Raw genomic sequence first — 20,152 nt, 5'->3', positions numbered from 1 at the left:
TATAAAACTTTCAAACTCAGGAGAGCAGAGGCAGAAGTATACTTTTAAAATGTCATGTGTTATCCATTGCCAAAGTAGTGTTCAATTTTCAATAATAATGCTTACTTAAGGATTGTTCATGTTAAGAACCCAGAAAAGGCCATAGAGGGGAATAAGAAATATTAATTTTAAACAATGGCTTTTTTGACTTACAAGTCCATAAGCAGTGCTCCTCTCGTGCTCCTGAGTTATATCTGCTACATAAGCAAATATCACTGAAAACGTGACTGCAAATACTCCAGACATGGAAATCACTGCAAAGTACCACCTGCAGAGAATAGTACAAATAAGAACACACAATTCATTGAATACTGAATTCCTAATGGAAATACATGCTACTTAAATAATGTATTTAGATCAGTAGTACATTGTATGCTTACAACTAAAAATACCATTGGAACTGTGCTAGTTTGTTCTATACCAAAAAGACAGATGTAGTTAAGGCGTTCAACTGTGCCCCACTGACATAGGTAGAGATTGTGATCCCCTTTACCCAAGTTAATTTGACAACTGCAGTCAAAAGCTTCAATTAGTTGCAAGAAAGTTTGTGAACCCTTTGCAATGACCTGTTTTTTTGCAATTATTACTCATAAATTGTGGTCTGATCTTCATCTAAGATCCAATAATAGAAAAACAAAGCCTGCCCAAATTAATAACACCAAATTGTACTACTTCTCATCAATACTGGGTACACCATTTAAACAATCAGTCTAGATTCAAAAAAAGTACGTGAACCTCTGGGGTAATGCCTTCTACAAAAGCTACCTGAAGTCAGGTGCTCCAATCAATGAGATGAGATTGAAGGTGTCAGTTATAGAGGTGCCATGTCCTATACAAACAAAGAGACATGCGGAGTCAGGTTACTGACAGAGGCTGCTCTTCTCAAGAAAGATCTGTTTATGTACACCATGCCTCCATCAAAACAACTTTCAGAGGACCTTAGAAAAACTAGAGATGCATGAAGCTGGAAGAGGCTACCAGAGCATTTCTAAAGACCTGAGTGTTCATCAGTCCACAATAAGAGAAACAGTCTATAAGTGGGGAAATTCAGTATTGTTGCTACTCTCCCTAATAGTGGGTATCCAGCAAAGATCACACCAAGAGCACAACCTGCAATGCTGATGGAAATGAAAAAGGATCCAAGGGTAATAGCGAAAGTCCTGCAGAAATCGCTTTGTTCATGTATCCCCTATAAGAAAAACACTGAACAAGAATGGTGTTCATGGAAGGACGCCATGAAGGAAACCACTGGTCTCCCAAAAAAAAACATTGCTGCACGTCTCAAGTTTGCAAAAGACCACCTGGATGTTCCATAACACTTCTGGGATGATGTTCTTGGATTGGTGAGACCAAAGTTGAACTTACTGGCATAAATGCAAAAAAAGTTGTTGGAGGAAAAGGGCCACTGTACACCAACACCAAAATCTCAACCCACCCATGAAGCACAATGGAAGGAGCATCAGGGTTTGGGGCTGCTTTGCTGCCTCAGGGCCTGGATAGCTTGCAATTGCTGAAGGAACAATGAGTTCAAAATTGTATCACAGTATTTTACAGGAGAATGTTAGGGTAGCGTTCTGAAGCTTAATAGAAGTTGGATGATGCAACAAGACAATGATCCAAAATACAAGACTAATTTAACATGGTTTAAAAAGAAAATTCATGTTTTGGAATGACCAAGTCAGGGTCTAGACCTGAACCCAATTGAGATGCTGTGTCATGACCTCAAAAGGGCTGTTCATTCAAGGTAATCCACAAATACTGATGAAATGAAACAGTTTTATAAGGAGGAATTGTCAAAAAATTCCTCCTCGCCATTGTGTTAGTCTAATCAGAAGCTTATAGGAAACATTTGGTGGAGGCTATTGCGGCTAAAGGAGGTTCTACCAGCTATTAGATACAAGGGTTCACATACCTTTTCCCAGCCTGGACTGTGAATGATTAAACAATGTGTTCAATTAAGACAGGAAAAGTACAATAGTTTGTGTTTTATTAGTTTAGGCAGACTGCATTTGTCTATTATTCTGATTGAGTTGAAGATCAGACTATATTTTATGAGTAATTAATACAGAAAAGCAGGTAATTGCAAAGGGTTCACAAACTTTTTCTTGCAACTGTATGTTAACTGGAAAGTTCTCTCTTTCACAGAAAATGGATCCATCACAGACCAGAGCACTGAATTTAAACAAAAATATACCAAGGAAACATTGTATATGTTGTCAGGTGAATGATGAATCAGAAAAACACTGGCCTTGTGGGTTAAGGTGGGATTCAGAACTCACTCTGAAGAACTCTACCTCACCATTCTGTGATGTAGCTGTCCAAATGACGCACCTTACTGTACGTTTTGATTTACATGTGCTAACTAAATGAATCTGAATCTCAAGTGCAGGACAAATCCAGTGTCTGAATCTCCACATAACTTATCCCAGCTGAGAAACCTGGTGAAACGCCTTTCATGGACACTACAACAAACAGTGATTTCATACAGCAGCTTGCAGGCACTCACCAGGGGCTTATTCGCATGAGAGGAATCGGAGCACAGGTGAAGAACACAGTTAAAAGAAGAAAGGATTTCCTGCCCCAAACATCCGACAAAGCTCCAATCAGAGGCGCACTGAGAAATGATAATATTCCCTGCAGATCAAAACAAGGTATTAGAAACCAAAACACATTTGTACAATCACGCAATCAGCTTGAAACAAACAAAAAACACTTGCACAGAACCTCACACAGTCAGTGGCTTTGTTAAACTAACCAAAATATTCCTGCTTAGAACAAATATGAACAGTGGCTTTGTCCGATGAGACAAGACTTGCAGCAGTTTTATGGAATTATCCAAAACACATACAAAAACTGTATAAACAAAACACTTGCTCAGTCAAACAAAAACATTCCCATGCATTAAACAAATGCACACAAACCAAAACACGTAGGCATGCAGCAACTTTGCCAAACCAACCAGGTCAAGACTAGAGAGGCGCTATGTCAGAAATTAAAAAAGGACTTGCCCATTCACAGAATAAATTCATATAGTTGTATTGTCAGACATACAAAAACTTCATACTCATGCACAGAAAACATGCACACCTGCAACGGCTGTCAGACAAAGGGACACACAAGAGCAAGCACAGTGACTTTATTAGGATGGACTGTTCTCCAGTTATCAAAACCCTCAGTATTAGAAACTTAAAATAAAATCAATTCTCAAAATACACAGATCAAATGGCAATTGGGAAAAAAAAGATACGTTGGAGATAGCTAACCCACCAAATATTCATATTCAGCCTGCTGGTGATGAACAGAATTATTGACCTGGCTCCAAGGGAAATCTAAGTGGCTGAAATTAGATTCATAGTAAGACAACTAAAGGGCATGGTCAATCCACTTAGAAAAGGTTCATAAACCAACACAAATGAACCAATACAAATGGCTGAAATGGTACAGTGTGCAACACACCATCTGAAATAAAAGGTCAAAATATTAAACTGACTTTCTTGCCCATACTTTCAAATCAAATTTCTAAACTTCCAATATTTCCTATCATCTGATTTCTCACATTGCTTTGCTTTATAGATGTGCTAATAAAAGTAGTCTTAGAATTTCAATGTACCAGCCAAAAATAATGTTGCTGGTTAAAGACTAGTAGAGCTTCTAACCTACACATGCCAATCAGAAAAGAACCTATTTTTCTTGAAGCTATGTGATTGTATTTTCTTACCTTTACCCCATGAATAAGTCCATTCATTAGAAATGTATGCTGAGGAAACGTCTGGTGCAAAACCTAAAGAAAAACTAAATGTTACATATTGAAATTGTTTTGCAGGATTAAAAAAAATTGCAGTCAGCTGAGAATCCTGCTACCCTGTTTTGATAAGGTCTAGTAGCAATCTAGCAAGGCCTCTTCCAGACTGTGGCAAAGCTAATGTGTGCCACATTGATGAAGACAATTTTCTTTGGTGCTGTCATAATTTGTATGAATCCAACAGAGAAGATAATGTAGGTAATATAGATGCAATATTTCTTATCACAAAAACAAATCCAGAACTTTATTTGAATTATGAATAAACAAAGTCTAGAACAAGGTAGTGAGAGCAATAAATGCCGACCTTAAACATTTCACATTTTGTTTTTAAGCTCAAATTTCCAATATCGACATTTTTTGCTTTCAAAGGCCATCAGACAAAATTAAAATACTGCAGCTGTTGAAAGCCTGAAATAAAAAACTTAATGCAAGAAATAGTCATCCAACATTTGTGGAAAGAGAAATTACTTACGACCAGCCATTTGAAACATAATGAAAGTAATACAATTCAGAGGTCCAGTTTTTATAATGTAGTGAGGGAGGCAGAAAATAGAAGGGAAGATCTGTAATTGGTGGGAAAAATTAAAAAGAATCACAGTACACCCATTTTCCCAAAGTACTCGAGTTTATTTTTCCTCACATCCACTGACATCTATTTCCCCACCCTGTCTTTAAGGAAGTGCACCGTGTAAAGAAATCAGGCACACTCTTCCTTCTTTAAACAACTTGATCCCTGGAAGTTACTGAAGCTGAATTATGTCTCTGAAGAGAGTACCCATTTCTACAATCTACTCAATTCCATCTACTCTCGGTGAGAAGATTCTTTATTGGATCCCCACTGAACTTCTTCCCAACCCCTGCCCAAAACATCACAAGACACCAATCTGCTCTTACTGCAGCCAACAGACCCATAATAAACATTTTCAGTGGATGAGGATGGGTGTGAGTGAAAATCCACAATATACAGCTACTTCCTCCGGAACACCACTCACTTTAAGTAGAGCCCGCAGCAATCATTTTTTGGAAAATCTTAACTTACAAACTGGTACGTATGTGTATCACACTCAGCACTGGATAATTTGGACAATGCCATCATGCACAACTGCACTGAAGCACTTTGGCAATGCATAGTAAGCAGCACATGTATAATCCTGGGGATTAAGGTTAGTTTACATTCCACAAAGTGATGCCAATTTATTCATTCTTTTGATTATATCTCCAATAATTTCAGCTGTAATGAAGTTTTTTTCTGCCCAGTTTTCACCTCAGGAGTTTAACACAGTGTGAAGTTCTGCAGGAACCCACTGTCCATCAAAACTTAAATATACAGTCATCCTTCCTGTGAGAGCTTGGGTCAAGATTGCTAGTTGGCTAGTTGTGAATTTACCAAGTATCAAAGCACAGTTAACCAATGGTTCAGTGAACGCATAATTGAGAAACTAATAACAAAGCTGAGATCTATGTACTCTAAATATATTATGTGGTGAATTTACCCATTGAATCAGCGGATGAAATGCAAATGGCATAGATTATACTCACAGTTAACATAGGAGTTGTCAATAATCCCCACGCAAAGAACTCCAAAAAGATTACAATCACCGCATGGTAGACACTAGGCTCACCTATCCCTTGCGGCTGAGAACACAAAAGAAATACACCAAAATTAATCCAGTTATTATGAATGCTTCCAAGTTGTAACATCAGACTGAACATCATAATTGCTTGGACACAAAACGTAGCATTACAGAAGACCTTAACCCCACTACAGATAGTGTTGTACTGGAGGCCACCTGGTAGCTCTGTAACTTGGGAAATGTTAATATTTTATAAAATATGGAATAAAATTATTTAGATACAGGCAATATTCTCGAGTGAGCTTCAATGGTTTCAAGGAATCAAGCTGCTTAAAGAAAGGACAGAGTCCGCCTGGTCTATTTTCAATTCCTAAAGATGCTGATTGATTTGATGACTGAAGGAGGACCTATGTAACATGGAAGTTTAGAATTAGTTGATGGAGCAAAGCACAATTAGATTTGCCCAGATTGGGGAGAAATCACAAAACACCAAATTCATTTTTGTTCTGTTTAGATGGCAAACTGTGAGGATAACTGGCATCTCATTCATTACTTTAAACATTTATTATCTTCAACACTAACCAACCTTGGTTGCAGCATGTACTATCCACAAGATGCACCAACTTGTAAACATTCTCCAGCAGCCACCTTTTAACCACCTAAAACAAGGGCAGTTAGCACATCAAAGCTCCTCTCCAAATCATACACACTTCACCCTGACATGGAAATACAGTACATCATCCTTCCTTCATTGCTACTGCGTCAAAGTCCCGGTAACTAGTGCTTTGCAACAAGCACCAGTTGCGAAGAAATATTTCAACGTAAATTTGCAAAGGTAATGGAAAATCAGTACGACACAGAAACCAAGGAAATGTGGGGGCAGGAGGATTAGCTTTGCATTAGCTGGCTAAGGCTAAATAGACAGCTATAAACTTCACAGTTCTTAACATTACATGTCCCTTAGTATTCAATATTATGCTTCATATTCAATAATGATTGTGAAAAATCTTGCATCATGCATCTAATGACAGCCATGTCTTCACCTCACCATTTGAATCCATCTTTCTGACACTACCCATGAAACAACATCTATCACACAAAAAATTACTTAGGTTCAAGGCAAATTTCTGAACTATTTTCAGATGCATTTGCACACAGTTGCTCCATATGACGTTAAAGAGAATTAGTGTCCAAACCAGACAGGTGAGAAGTCCAGTGCCAAGGAAACTGGGAGTTAACTGAACAATTTCCTTGCAGATTATTGCCGATTAACAAACACTGATAATTCATGCATTTTGAGCGTGGGCTCTCTTGCCATGCAAAGTATGAGATATACCACTGCCATGCTTATTCAAGTTTCAGGATTCAAGAATGCTTGTCATTTTCAGTACATAAGTGTAAAGGAGAACCAAGTAATTGTTACTCTGGATCTGATGCAACACACAAAAAATACACACAATACAAATACAAAAGATGGCTTATATACAAACCCCATTTCCAGAAAAGTTGGGATATTTTCCAAAATGCAATAAAAACAAAAATTTGTGATATGTTAATTCACGTGAACCTTTATTTAACTGACAAAAGTACAAAGAGAAGATTTTCAATAGCTTTACTGACCAACTTAATTGTATTTTGTAAACATACACAAATTTAGAATTTGATGGCTGCAACACACTCAACAAAAGTTGGGACAGAGTTAAAATAAGATTGAAAAGTGCACAGAATATTCAAGTAACACCGGTTTGGAAGACTCCACATTAAGCAGGCTAATTGGTAGCAGGTGAGGTATCATGACTGGGTATAAAAGTAGCGTCCATCAAAGGCTCAGTCTTTGCAAGCAAGGATGGGTCGTGGCTCACCCCTTTGTGCCAAAATTCATGAGAAAATTGTTGGTCAGTTCAAAAGGAACATTTCTCAATGCAAGATTGCAGAGAATTTAGGTCTTTCAACATCCACAGTACATAATATTGTGAAAAGATTCAGAGAATTCAGAGACATCTCAATGTGTAAAGGGCAAGGTCGGAAACCACTGTTGAATGCACGTGATCTTCGAGCCCTCAGGCGGCACTGCCTAAGAAACGTCATGCTACTGTGACAATTGTAGCCACCTGGGCTCGGGAGTACTTCAGAAAACCATTGTCACTCAACACAGTCCGTCGCTGCATCCAGCAATGCAATGTGCATCTTATAGGCCTATATCTCTGCTGAAGGTTGATTCTAAGATTTTTTCTAAAATATTGGCAACGAGATTGGAGAATGTATTACCCCAAATTATTTCTGCTGATCAAACTGGATTTATTAAAAATCGTTACTCTTTTTTTAATATTAGGAGATTAATGAATATCGTTTTACGCCTTCACCCAAAATTCCAGAATGTGTCGTTTCATTGGATGCTGAAAAAGCTTTTGATAGAGTTGAATAGGTATATTTATTTAATACCCTTGAGAAATTCAATTTTAGTCCGATATTCATTTCCTGGATTAAACTGATATACTTTACCCCTTTGGCCTAGGTATTTACTAACAACCAAAGATCCCCTTTCTTTCATTTATTCCGTGGTACTAGGCAAGGTTGCCCTCTTAGTCCATTATTATTTGATATTGCCTTGGAACCGCTAGCTATTGCCATTCATGACTCCCCTAATATATTTGGTATTACTCGTGGAAATGAGACTCATAAATTATCACTATATGCAGATGATCTACTATTATATATTTCTAACCCAGGAAAATCTATTCCGGCAGTATTAACTTTGCTTGCTCAGTTTAGTAGCTTTTCTGGTTATAAACTGAACCTAAGTAAGAGTGAACTCTTTCCATTAAATATGCAGGTTCCTATTTATAGAAATTCTCTATTTAGATTGATCACTGATTATTTTACTTATTTGGGAGTTAAAATTACTAAGAGACATAAGGATCTATTCAATTTCAACCTTTTACCATTAATTAATCAGGTTAAACAACTGATTACCAAATAGTCCCCTTTGTCTCTATCATTGATTGGCCGTATTAATGCTTTTAAAATGATTATTTTACCCACATTTTTATATTTATTTCAAGCGATACCGATTTTTATTCCTAAATTTTTTTTGATATTATTGACTCTAAAAATTCTTCTTATATATGACAAAATAGAAATCCCAGGTTAAGTAAAAAAATACTTACAGAAATCTAAAAAAGAAGGTGCTTTGGCATTGCCTGTCCTAAGATTTTATTACTGGGCAATTAATATCCGATATTTAATATTTTGGACACAAGATTGGAATATAACTCCAAGCCCACATTGGGTAACCCTTGAAGGCCATTCTGTACAAGGGTTTTCTTTAGCCTCCATTTTAGGAATTTCATTGCCTTTTGCACTATCTAAATTGAATAAACAAATTTTCAACCCTATAGTTAAATATACGTTGTGAATATGGTTTCAATTTCGTAAATTTTTTGGCCTGAATGAATTTATGTTATCAAGTCCTATTATATCTAATTTTTTTTCCAACCTTCGGTAATGGACCAAGCCTTTTTGATATGGAAAACGAAAGGCATAATATGTTTTCGCGATTTATTTTTGGATAACTGCTATATGTCTTTTGAGCAGTTATCTGAGAAATTTGATTTGCCTAGATCCCACTTTTTTAGATACTTACAAATAAGAAATTTTTAAAAATATTACGTTGCCTACCTTTCCGACTTCCAATCCTTCTGGCACTCTTGATAAAATTTTAGGCTTTAATCCTTTGCAGAAGGGATTAATAGCAATAATTTATGATATAATTATGAAATTACAGCCAGATATATCTGACAAAATTAAAAATGAATGGGAAAGGGAACTTCAACTTTCCCTACCTACAGAGAAATGGGATAAAATTTTTCAATTAGTTAGTACTTCTTCTATATGTGCTAAACATACTTTAATACAATTTAAAGTAGTACACAGAGCTCATATGTCCAAAGATAAACTAGTTCGTTTTTATTCCCATATAAACCCTACTTGTGATAGATGTCACTCTGAAGTGGCTTCTTTAACTCATATGTTTTGGTCTTGTCCACTTTTGGAAAAATATTGGAAAGACATTTTTGATATTATTTCAACAGTTCTATGCTTCGATTTAAAACCCCATCCTATTACGGTAATCTTTGGATTGCCAATGGTAGAACATAGATCTTTGTCTTCTTCAGCCTGTTGAACGATAGCTTTTGTTACTTTAATGGTGAGAAGATCTATTTTTGTTGAACTGGAAGGAAACTAATCCTCCAACTACATTCCAATGGTTTTCTCAAACCATATTAAGTTTAAATTTGGAAAAAATTAGAAGTGATATTTTTGACCCTTCTGTTAAATTTGAAGAAACTTGGAAACCTTTTATGCAACATTTTCATATGATGTAATCTGACCTTTCCGAATCTTTTTTCTAAACTTAAATTATATGAGGAGAGGAGCGGAGTTAACGACATTATTGAACATGTCCGATATAAGCTGTTGGTCTAGCCTTGTTTTGTTTTTTTTCCTTGGGGTTTTTTGTCTTTTTTTTTCTTTTGGGGTTTTTTTTTGTTTATATATATTTTTTCTTTTTATTTCTTTTTTAATGTTTAATCTCATTATGAGTTTGGAAGTCTTTTATATCTATGTTACTTAAAATTCATTTTATATATGTTGATGAACATTTTTCCAATGTCTGTGTACCAACTTTGTCATTGAGTTTGTAATTTTGAAAAATTAATAAGAAGATTTAAAAAGAAAGAAAGAAATGCAACTTGAAACTGTATTACACAAGGAGGAAGCCATACATCAACTCTATGCAGAAACGCCGGCGAGTTCTCTGGGCCCGAGCTCATCTCAGATGGACCGAAAGACTGTGGAACCGTGTGCTGTGGTCAGATGAGTCCACATTTCAGCTAGTTTTTGGAAAAAACGGGCACCGAGTTCTCCGTGCCAAGGATGAAAACGACCATCCAGATTGTTATCAGTGAAAGGTGCAAAAGCCAGCATCTGTGATGGTATGGGGGTGTATCAGTGCCCATGGCATGGGTGAGTTGCATGTATGTGAAGGTACCATTGACTCTGAGGTGTATATTAGGATTTTAGAGAGACATATGTTGCCATCAAGGCGAAGTCTCTTCCCGGGACGTCCATGCTTATTTCAGCAGGACAATGCCAGACCACATTCTGTACGGGCTACAACAGCGTGGCTTTGTAGACACAGAGTGCGTGTGCTTGACTGGCCTGCTGCCAGTCCAGATCTATCTCCTATTGAAAATGTATGGCGCATCATGAAGAGGAGAATCAAACAACAGAGACCATGGACTGTCTGAAGTCTTATATCAAGCAAGAATGGACAAAATTTCCAATTGCAAATCTACTACAATTAGTATCCTCAGTTCCAAAACGATTAAAAAGTGTTATTAAAAGGAAAGGTGATGTAACACAATGGTAAATATGCCTCTGTCCCAACTTTTGTTGAGTGTGTTGCAGCCATCAAATTCTAAATTTGTGTATGTTTACAAAATACAATTAAGTTGGTCAGTAAAACTATTGAAAATCTTTTCTTTGTACTTTTGTCAGTTAAATAAAGGTTCACGTGAATTAACATATCACAAATTTTTGTTTTTATTGCATTTTGGAAAATATCCCAACTTTTCTGGAAGTGTGGTTTGTACATAAACTGATTGTATGCCCAGGAGTGTCTATACCCAAGTGACTGACATGAATTGAAGTAGTGGTGGTGGTGGTGTTGATCAGCCTTACTGCTTGGGGAAAGTAATCATTTTTTGGGTCTGGTGGTTCTGGCATGGAAGCTGTGTAGCCTTCTCCCTGCTGGGAGGAACAGTCCATGAGCAGGCTGGGTGGGTGGATCCTTCATAAGGTTACTGGCACTTTTCTGTATTTATGACCTTGATGGTGGGTAGGCTGGTGCCAATGATGCATTGGACAGTTTTGACTATCCATTGTAGTGACTTCTTGTCCACAGCACTGTAGTTTCTGTGCCATGCAGTAATGCACCATGTTACGAAGCTCTCTACTGAGCATTTGTACAATGATGTGAGCATGGATGCACATAGTTCAGCTCCCTTCAGCCTCCTCAGAAACTAGGGGAGTTGGTGAGCATTCTTGATTATGTAGGACGTATTGTGGGACCATGAGAGGTTTCCCAGCTGTGCATTCCCAGATGTTGCCGTTTCCACTGCTGTGCCACTAACGTAAAGAGGGATTGTGAGTGGTGCGAGTCAATAACTATCTCCTTTCTCTTGTTGACATTGAGGAAGAGTTTATTTGCCTGGTACCATGCCTTGAACTCTTTCATTTTTTCTTTGTAGGCAGTATCATCATTGTTAGTAATGAACCCCACCACTGTTATGTCATAGGCTAACTTGACAATGTGATTACACGGGTGTCTGGCTGTGCAATCGTGTGTGAGCAGAGTCTACAGCAGTGGGTTCAGCACACAGTCCTGGGGAGCACCCGGGTTGATGGTGGGGAGGGAGGAGCGGTTGTGCATCCTGACTTGAGGTCTGTTGGTTAGTTACTTAGTTAGTCCAACACCTAGTTGCACAGTGGTATACTTAGACCAAGTAGGAAACAAAAGGAATTCTGCAGATGCTAGAAATTCAAGCAACACACATAAAAGTTGCTGGTGAACGCAGCAGGCCAGGCAGCATCTCTAGGAAGAGGTGCAGTCGACGTTTCAGGCCAAGACCCTTTGTCAGGACTAAGCCTGGCCTGCTGCGTTCACCAGCAACTTTTATATGTGTTGCTTAGACCAAGTAGGAGTTTGTTCACCAAGGTCTGCATAACAATAATGTTCCTGTCCCCAGTGACAATATACACCCCGTGAGTAATGGCAGGACAAGCTTGATTCCTTCACTCATAGTTCCCTTGAGAAAATATAAACTTCAATTAGTTGAGGGAGGGGAAGAAGGGGGGAGGAATCAATCTGCTCTTATTACATCATACAGTTATTAAAAATTCCCAGAGAGATGCTGGAAAACATCCATCATTTTGTACAGCTTCAGAGGCTTCATTTTAAGCCACACAAGAAGGTAGTAGTGAATTTCATCAAAACATCTGCCTTTGGGCAATTAAAAAAAACAAATTTGGCCAAATGAGACAATTTGAAAATCAAGACCTCAGGGCTGGCACAAGTATATACCACAATTAAAAGTGTTCTGTGCCCTCTTATGTTCCTGAGAGCCGAAGGGCCTGCTGAAGGCAATAGAAAGATACCACCAATGCTATTTCTACAAAATTCTCCAACTGCACTGGGAGGAAGAACAAACCAATGACAGCATCTTCTCCCGGGACAACAATGAAAACATTACTCAGTTAGCTCCACTGCAGATCACATTGTCCATATGCCCGACACCACACTCAAAAAGAGATTATTCCGAGTTTGCCACGGGAATAGAAGAACAGGCGAACAAGGATGTGCCTAAAATTTCCTTGAAGATACATGATATTCATACCAACTGCTGGGGGTGTCTGGCCCATAACAACTCAAAGGTGAAGGAGTAGCATCCTAGATAGTATTAAGGACAAGTTCATAGGCCAAGAGCACACAGAGGCCCAGCTGAAATGGCAAAGTGATAAACCACCTCAAACTATACATTACCTCTTCCACTCGGCCATTTGTTCTATCTGCAGACCTCCGCAGTTCCCAAAGTGGCCTCATAAGCTATCTCAGAACTCACATCTGGAAAGAAGTCAGTCAATCCTGAAGGACTATAATAAAGATAAATTTCAGTGCTGCACTTAATTGACACTGAAGATTCATTGTCACAACTCATTAGTAGTACAGTGGATTCCGATTAATCGGGCAGCTGCTTATTTGTGACAACTCTTAAAGAACAAAAACTAGATCGAATAAAATAACCAGGAAACACACATCAAAGTTGCTGGTGAACGCAGCAGGTCAGGCAGCATCTCTAGGAAGAGGCACAGTCGACGTTTTAGGCCGAGACCCTTCGTCAGGACACTGGTGAACGCAGCAGGCCAGGCAGCATCTCTAGGAAGAGGTACAGTCGACGTTTCAGGCCGAGACCCTGAAATGTCAACTGTACCTCTTCCTAGAGATGCTGCCTGGCCTGCTGCGTTCATCAGCAACTTTGATGTGTGTTGCTTGAATTTCCAGCATCTGCAGAATTCCTCTTGTTTGCGTTTTTAAAATAACCAGGATTCCCTTTGTTTACTTGGAACACCGTGCTGCTTAACTGGGGCAGGAGACTGTTGCAACAGTTTCTAATTAGCATCAGTCACGTGCACTTGCGCAGCCATTAAACAATACACCATGCTTAGAGTGAACAGTTTTTTAAAATAGAATCAGATGCTTATGTTAAAAAGCAGTGATTTTTGTCACTGATAGTTGATGAGAAATAAGCAGTAAGACAATTCAAAACTGTTTTGCTCACTGTAGTTTCAAGCATTCAGGCTTGGAGATGACAGAAGTGGCCAAGATGGATAATCTCACTACCTCAGGTTAGAAATTAACAAGAATTTGAACGCATCAACAATCATCTTGAATGTTACACTGAAAATAAAGATTTGGAGGATGCAATCATCAACAGCTTTGTATGAAGGCAGTCCATTATCTTCAGTGGATGTATGAGCTGATTTTATTCATTTGCAATCAAAAGAATGTGACGTGGATGAATTCCTTTGTCAGTTATTATTACAAACGATTACGTTTTATAGTACTGGAGCACTATTGGTAATGTTCTAATTTGTTCCACACTTCATTTAAATACATAATCTGTTACTCAGTTAAACAGTACTTTACCTTTTATTATACCCATAACTACTTCAATGAAACTTCAGTTAATTGGGACAGCTGCTTAATTGAGCCAAAATTTATTGGTCCCAATGTGTCCCAATTAACTGGAATCAGATATATTAATAATGCTAGCCGTGTTACCGCAAAATTAACTGCAGGTGAATTAAGATTCCTTCTCCAAAAGGAGCCATCATTTTACTACCTACCAAGCATGGAGAACAATTCTAAATCTATGCATTGAAGTACAGCATTGTACACAACCTACCTTACTGTTTGACCAAACAATGCTTCAAGGACATTCAGTACAGGTGACCCCATTACGGTTGATCAAGTTATGGAAATTCACCCTTACGTAATTCACAAATCACTCGTCAAAAATTTGAGATACACAACAAAATTCACTCCCATAGAATCTCAAAAACAATTTATTTTAAAATATGTTTCTTATGCACGAGTAGATGACATGACTGTGTTCTGGAAAACTGATCTGTGTAGTTTTCTAGAAATACAATCAACACCACCTCCCCTGCCCCCCGCCACTTCTGCCCCACAACCAAAGTACTATACAATCTAGTCCATAAGTATTTCTGTTTTCAATGGCAAGGTCTATCAATTACATACTGCAACAGTGAACATTTGCTTTTGGCAGGCTGCATAAAACTTAATCAGCACAAACCAAGTCAAATCACTTGGGGGGGCAGGGGAGAGAATCAAAACTGGCTCGGTAATTTTTTGCCTCAACTCAAGTTTTTATTTACTTTTTAAAAAGTTTGTTCAAATGTTGCAACATGAATTTGTTTCTTTCAAGTATGTGCACATAAGAGGTCACATACTGAATTAATCACTCACAAATCTTCACCTAGTTGATAAAGGAAGATTTGAGCCTTCTCAATTCAAGCAATTGTGTCTTTCATCAATTATGCTACAGCGCTGGAATACACTGGTAAATGAAGACAAAGTCACAGAAAATATGGTGGTGGTGGGAGTTACACATCTCTCTCCTTCCAACGTATTCAGCTGTACAAAACTGTGGTAACCACTAGACAAGACAAAGCTTAGTGCCTACACCAAACTGCTTCCTGTGAATACAAATCTATCAGTGCTCAGCTATAATAGCTTTGACATTATGAACAAACATCCTCTAGGAACTGGTCTACAACCTGTACATTTCCAAATTAACTCAACAGCCTAATGTTCTTAAATTAGATCTACAACCACTTATAGTTCTATGATTTTTGCACTTCAATATTCTGTAAGAAACAGCACTGGAAACCAAGGAAATTGAATACACTAAGGGAGACAGAAAGCAACTAGTCAGCGTAGTTCATGTGGAGCCAATGATTAAAAAATTATATGCACTAACTTAGTAAGTGTTTCATAAATGTCTGGACATTGCTGAGTTCATAAAGTAATGAACATGTGTGAGAGAAGAAAGGGAGTTGTAGTCTTTAAAAATGTGCAGAAGCATTATTTGCCCTACAAAATGCCAGAGGCTGATAAATTTGGTTGAGAAACATGTACGGGGGCACAACTTCAAAGGATTAAAATAATAAAATTTGAATTTATTAGAAAGTGGAAGTGGTCTGAAAGCTAGTGCAAATTGGATTAGAAAAATGAGAAATGGTGGAGGAGAGAAGAGGAAAAAAAATCACCAGAGCACAAAAAAAGATTTTACATTAAGCCAACAAAAAGATAAAGTAAATTTGGTAAGGGAAAGGAAACTAAGAATGCGATCAAGCTTAGAAAACAAATAACGTTTTAAGCTTAACAATGAAATAAATACTTCACAACTCTGATTATCAAATGCTCTTGCTGGCCTCCTTACCATTCAATGGGATTACTGATCTCAATTTCAAATTCCATCCCATATTCATAAATTACCCCAATGGCTAAAATATTTAGCCTTTGGTATTTTCAATATCAGATCATCTATGGCCAAGACAAACCTTTTTCATGAAAAGTAGATGAATCTCAAGGTTGTATATGGTATACATACTTTGAGAATAAGTTTACTTTAAACTTTGAGACCCAAATGGGCGATAATCTTCTAAAAATTCTCTTACATGCCATGGTAAATTTGAGATCATCACTGATTAATGAATCAGTAATAATTATGGATCAAGGAAAACAAATGAGTCCCATTTTATATTTAGGTGAATTCAGCATTCTATTAAGTATATCAGAGATGCATTGAAATAAATGAGCATTTTAGAAAACCTGTTCAAAAACATTAACATTTTTAAAGACAATTGAAAAGTAACATCTCTAAATAGCACTGTTATTGTACCATCTAAGAAAGGTGAAAATGAAATTATAAGCTTTGGTGCAAATTCATACAGGATCATGGAAAGGAAAAAAAACACTACTCTCAGTGAGACTTCTGTTGCTACACTAACGATGACAAATATTTTATATCCCGTTTGTATATGGTTGTTTTCAGAACTATGCATATTGCATTAGTTTTATCAATAAAACTATATTTAGACTTGACAAGGTTCATCACCGAAAACAATGACTTATATGAATATGATGCAGTGTTAATATTGTCATTACAAGATTTTTTAGACAGTTAAAAGTGTCAGAAATTGAATGCCAGAGTTTCAGAACCTCGCTGTCTGATATTTACACTTTGATCCAGTCATTAACCTAACTCTTTCAATATATTCCAGTTCAGCTCTTGTTGACAAATTTTTGCATCCAAATTGATGTGCTCTGTAAATCAATGGTGTTTCAATATTATCCAAATGAATCCACTGCAACATTCCCAAATTCAGTTTGTACTATCTAAATAGTAATCTGTCTACCAGAGTTGTTGAGGGTTTCAAAACGTACCATCCAATATCATGTGTTCTTGCAACCATCCAGCTGGTTCCAAGACTTTTACAGAGTACTGAGCCCAAGACTTTTATACAGTACTGCTGCCACAAAATAAAAACAAATTTCATGATATATGTGAGTAACAATAAACCCGATTCTGATATGGTGATCTATCGTGGACTGAGACTGGGACAGGCAGGGAGAAGGGGATGGGAGAGGGGAGGGAGTGGGAAACACCAGAGAAACTTTCGGTAAAATCAGTAAACCAATTGTTTGAGATCAAATGATCTTGCCTGGTGTCTCAGGTTTGGGTCTGTCTATACCCTTCATCACCCCCCACCACCACCTCTGGACTCCTCCTCTGCTACCCGTCCCATACCCCTCCACCCTCACTGTTCCTAGCATCCTTTGCTCCCGCCAGAACTATCTATTTAAGACTTTTGTACCATTCTGAATAAAGAAACCCATTTGAGTGGCACACATTCACCTTCCTTACTGTCCACTATGCCACTGGTGTTTCGGACAGCTATGAAGTTCCTCCATCTCTGGAGGTGCTCAGGGCTTCCTCTCAGTTCTCACCATGTCAGTCATGAAAATCCCGGTTGCAGACTCAAACACTGTCACACTCAGATGTAGGAGGATTCTTTGCTGCAGTTTCTGGAACAGTTTTGTTTTACCATTCAGGGTTGTTAGCCCTGAGCTGAACCCCAGAACCTGAAGGACTGGTGGACCACTCTTAGTCTGGCCTCTACTGTTTGACCTATTTAGCATGGGTGACCCTACCAAAAGCCAAAGCATAAAGCCCCAACTCCAGACGACATGGCTCTCCAGGTCATTGAGGCACACAAGCCTCTAAACCACGACAAGGCTGTGGTCCTCTCCGGGAACCACATTCACCAGCAGAAACATTAATTCTCCCTACCACTACTACACTATAATTTCAGTGTACATCATTACAGTGCATTGTAGTTATTTTCTGCAGCTACTCAGACTAACACCTCTAACTTACCCATGTAAAAGAACAAGAAGTCACACAAGTTCTAATTTGTAAATATGTTGCCGTTCCTTGATTGTTGCAGGATCTAAGTCTCGAAATCCCCTATTCAATAGTACTTGAAGCATTTTTCATCAGGACTTCAGTTATGAAGCCGCACCACCGCTTACTCCAGGGAAGTTGAGACTGGGTATCAGGTACTATTCTTACTATGACACCACACATCTCAAAGTAAATAATGTTTAAAAAAAAAATAGCTGTTGTGTTCTGAAACTGCCCACAAAATTAATGGCCAGCCATGTTGTGCAATGAATTATGCCCAGTGAAAATAACTCAAAATCATCTAAATGTCAGGATTGAAAGACTAAGTCATTAGAACTTGGGCCAAAGAGCCTGAGATAGCATGGTTTATTTTTAATTTCTGTATTCTGGTGCCAGAAATTCTCAAGAAGTTACTCATGCTGACATTCCAAAATATAAACAATTTAAAATGTCAGCAGTAGCTGACACAAAAACAAAGAGCTACAAAATCCATGAAATCAAAATTGGATTACAGAACTCCCGTATATCAAAGAAACGTGACTTGCACCATGTGTATCAAACTATTTTTTTTAGGAATATTCAGGATCAGAAATTAACACTGGTATATGCTGTGGAATCAGTTTTGCAGCAGTACAAAAGAAGGATAATGAGGTAGTGTTAATGGACCAATCAGAAATTTGATAGTGGGAGGGAAGAAAGCTCCTAAAAAATGTTGAGTGTGCATCTTAAAGTTTCAGTACCTCCTCCCAATGGTAGTACTGAAAAAAGGGCATATCCGGATGGTGAGGGTCACAAATGATAGGTGGCAGTTTCTTGTAGAATCATCCTGATGATGGGTAGTGTTGTGCATATGATTGTGTAAACTGGAGACTCATTACCAGAATGTGATGTAATCCAGCGGTCCCCAACCACCGGGCTGCAAAGCATGTGCTACCGGTCTGCGAGGAAACGATACAAGTCAGCTGCCCCTTTCCTCATTCCCTGTCACGCACTGTTGAACTTGAACATAGGGTTGCCAACTGTCCCATATTTGCTGGGACATCCCGTATATTGGGCTAAGTTGGTTTGTCCCATACAGGACCGCCCTTGTCCCGTATATCCCCCGTTAAGGTAGAGTGTCCCTTTGAAACCTTTCGTGCTGAAATGGCGTAAAGTGAAGAAGCAATTGCCATTAATTTATATGGGAAAATTTTTGAGCGTTCCCAGACCCAAAAAATAACATACCATATCATACCAAATAACACATAAAACCAAAAATAAATAACACTAACATATAGCAAAAGCAGGAATGATATGATAAATACACAGCCTATATAAAGTAGGAATAATGTATGTACAGTATAGTCAGGAAGATGAAGGCAAAATGGATTTGTGGGGGGGGGAATCAGCATTTACGCGCATACGCACGTCACGCATGTGCACACAGGTGCCCGCGCAAGGCTTCATGGTCATTGTAGTCTTTCCTGGGGTAAAGTGTCCCGGGATTTGACTGCTACTTCTGTCCCTTATTTGGGAGTGAGAAAGTTGGCGACCCCAACTGTAAAAGACATGTTGAGGTGAGTTTAACCCTACTTGAACACCATCTCCCCCGCCCCCCCCCCCCCCCCCATCGGCTGGTCCGCAAGAATATTGTCAATATTAGACCGGTCCATGGTGCAAAAAAGGTTGGGGCCCCTGATGTAATCAGTCAGAATACTTCCCACCATAAATCTTTTGAAATTTGTAACAGTCTCCTCAAAATGAAGTAGAGATGCTGGTGTGTCTTCTTCATGACTGCATTATTGTGTTGACACCCAGGAACGTGCAGCTGCTCACCCGTTCCACCCCTCAATGAGGACTAGTATATGTTCTTTCAATTTCCCTTCCTGAATCCACAATCAATCTCTTGATCTTGCTGACACTGATTGCAAAGTTATAGTGATACCACTCAACCAGCCAATCTACCTTGCTCCTGTACACTACATCACCATCTGAGATTCTGCCAAAAGTAGTAATGTCACTAGCAAATTTATAAATGGAATTTGAGCTGTACCTAACCACACAGTCCTGAGTGCAGAGAATAAAGCAGTTGGCTGGCAAGCATACTTGATTTTACCCTTGTTGATTGTTAACAAACAGGAGAT

General features: G+C 38.3%; 1 protein-coding gene across 3 annotated transcripts in view; it reads right to left on the bottom strand.

Moving 5' to 3' along the window:
• Positions 1–20,152, bottom strand: part of LOC134337437 (hippocampus abundant transcript 1 protein-like) — a 74,213-nt gene that overhangs the window by 27,916 nt on the left and 26,145 nt on the right. For all 3 annotated transcript variants that reach the window (XM_063032440.1, XM_063032442.1, XM_063032441.1), the window contains exons 2-5: positions 5,381–5,476; positions 3,758–3,820; positions 2,546–2,673; positions 193–307 (exon numbers count right to left, since the gene is read on the bottom strand). In XM_063032440.1, coding sequence (XP_062888510.1) covers positions 193–307; positions 2,546–2,673; positions 3,758–3,820; positions 5,381–5,476 — 402 coding nt within the window. The remainder of the gene's footprint in view (positions 1–192; positions 308–2,545; positions 2,674–3,757; positions 3,821–5,380; positions 5,477–20,152) is intronic.

The sequence above is a fragment of the Mobula hypostoma genome, chromosome 24, assembly GCF_963921235.1.
Source record: "Mobula hypostoma chromosome 24, sMobHyp1.1, whole genome shotgun sequence".
Classification (NCBI taxonomy): Eukaryota; Metazoa; Chordata; class Chondrichthyes; order Myliobatiformes; family Myliobatidae; genus Mobula; species Mobula hypostoma.
Note: the sequence above shows the minus strand (reverse complement) of the source record. Positions and strands in the feature narration are given on the sequence as shown.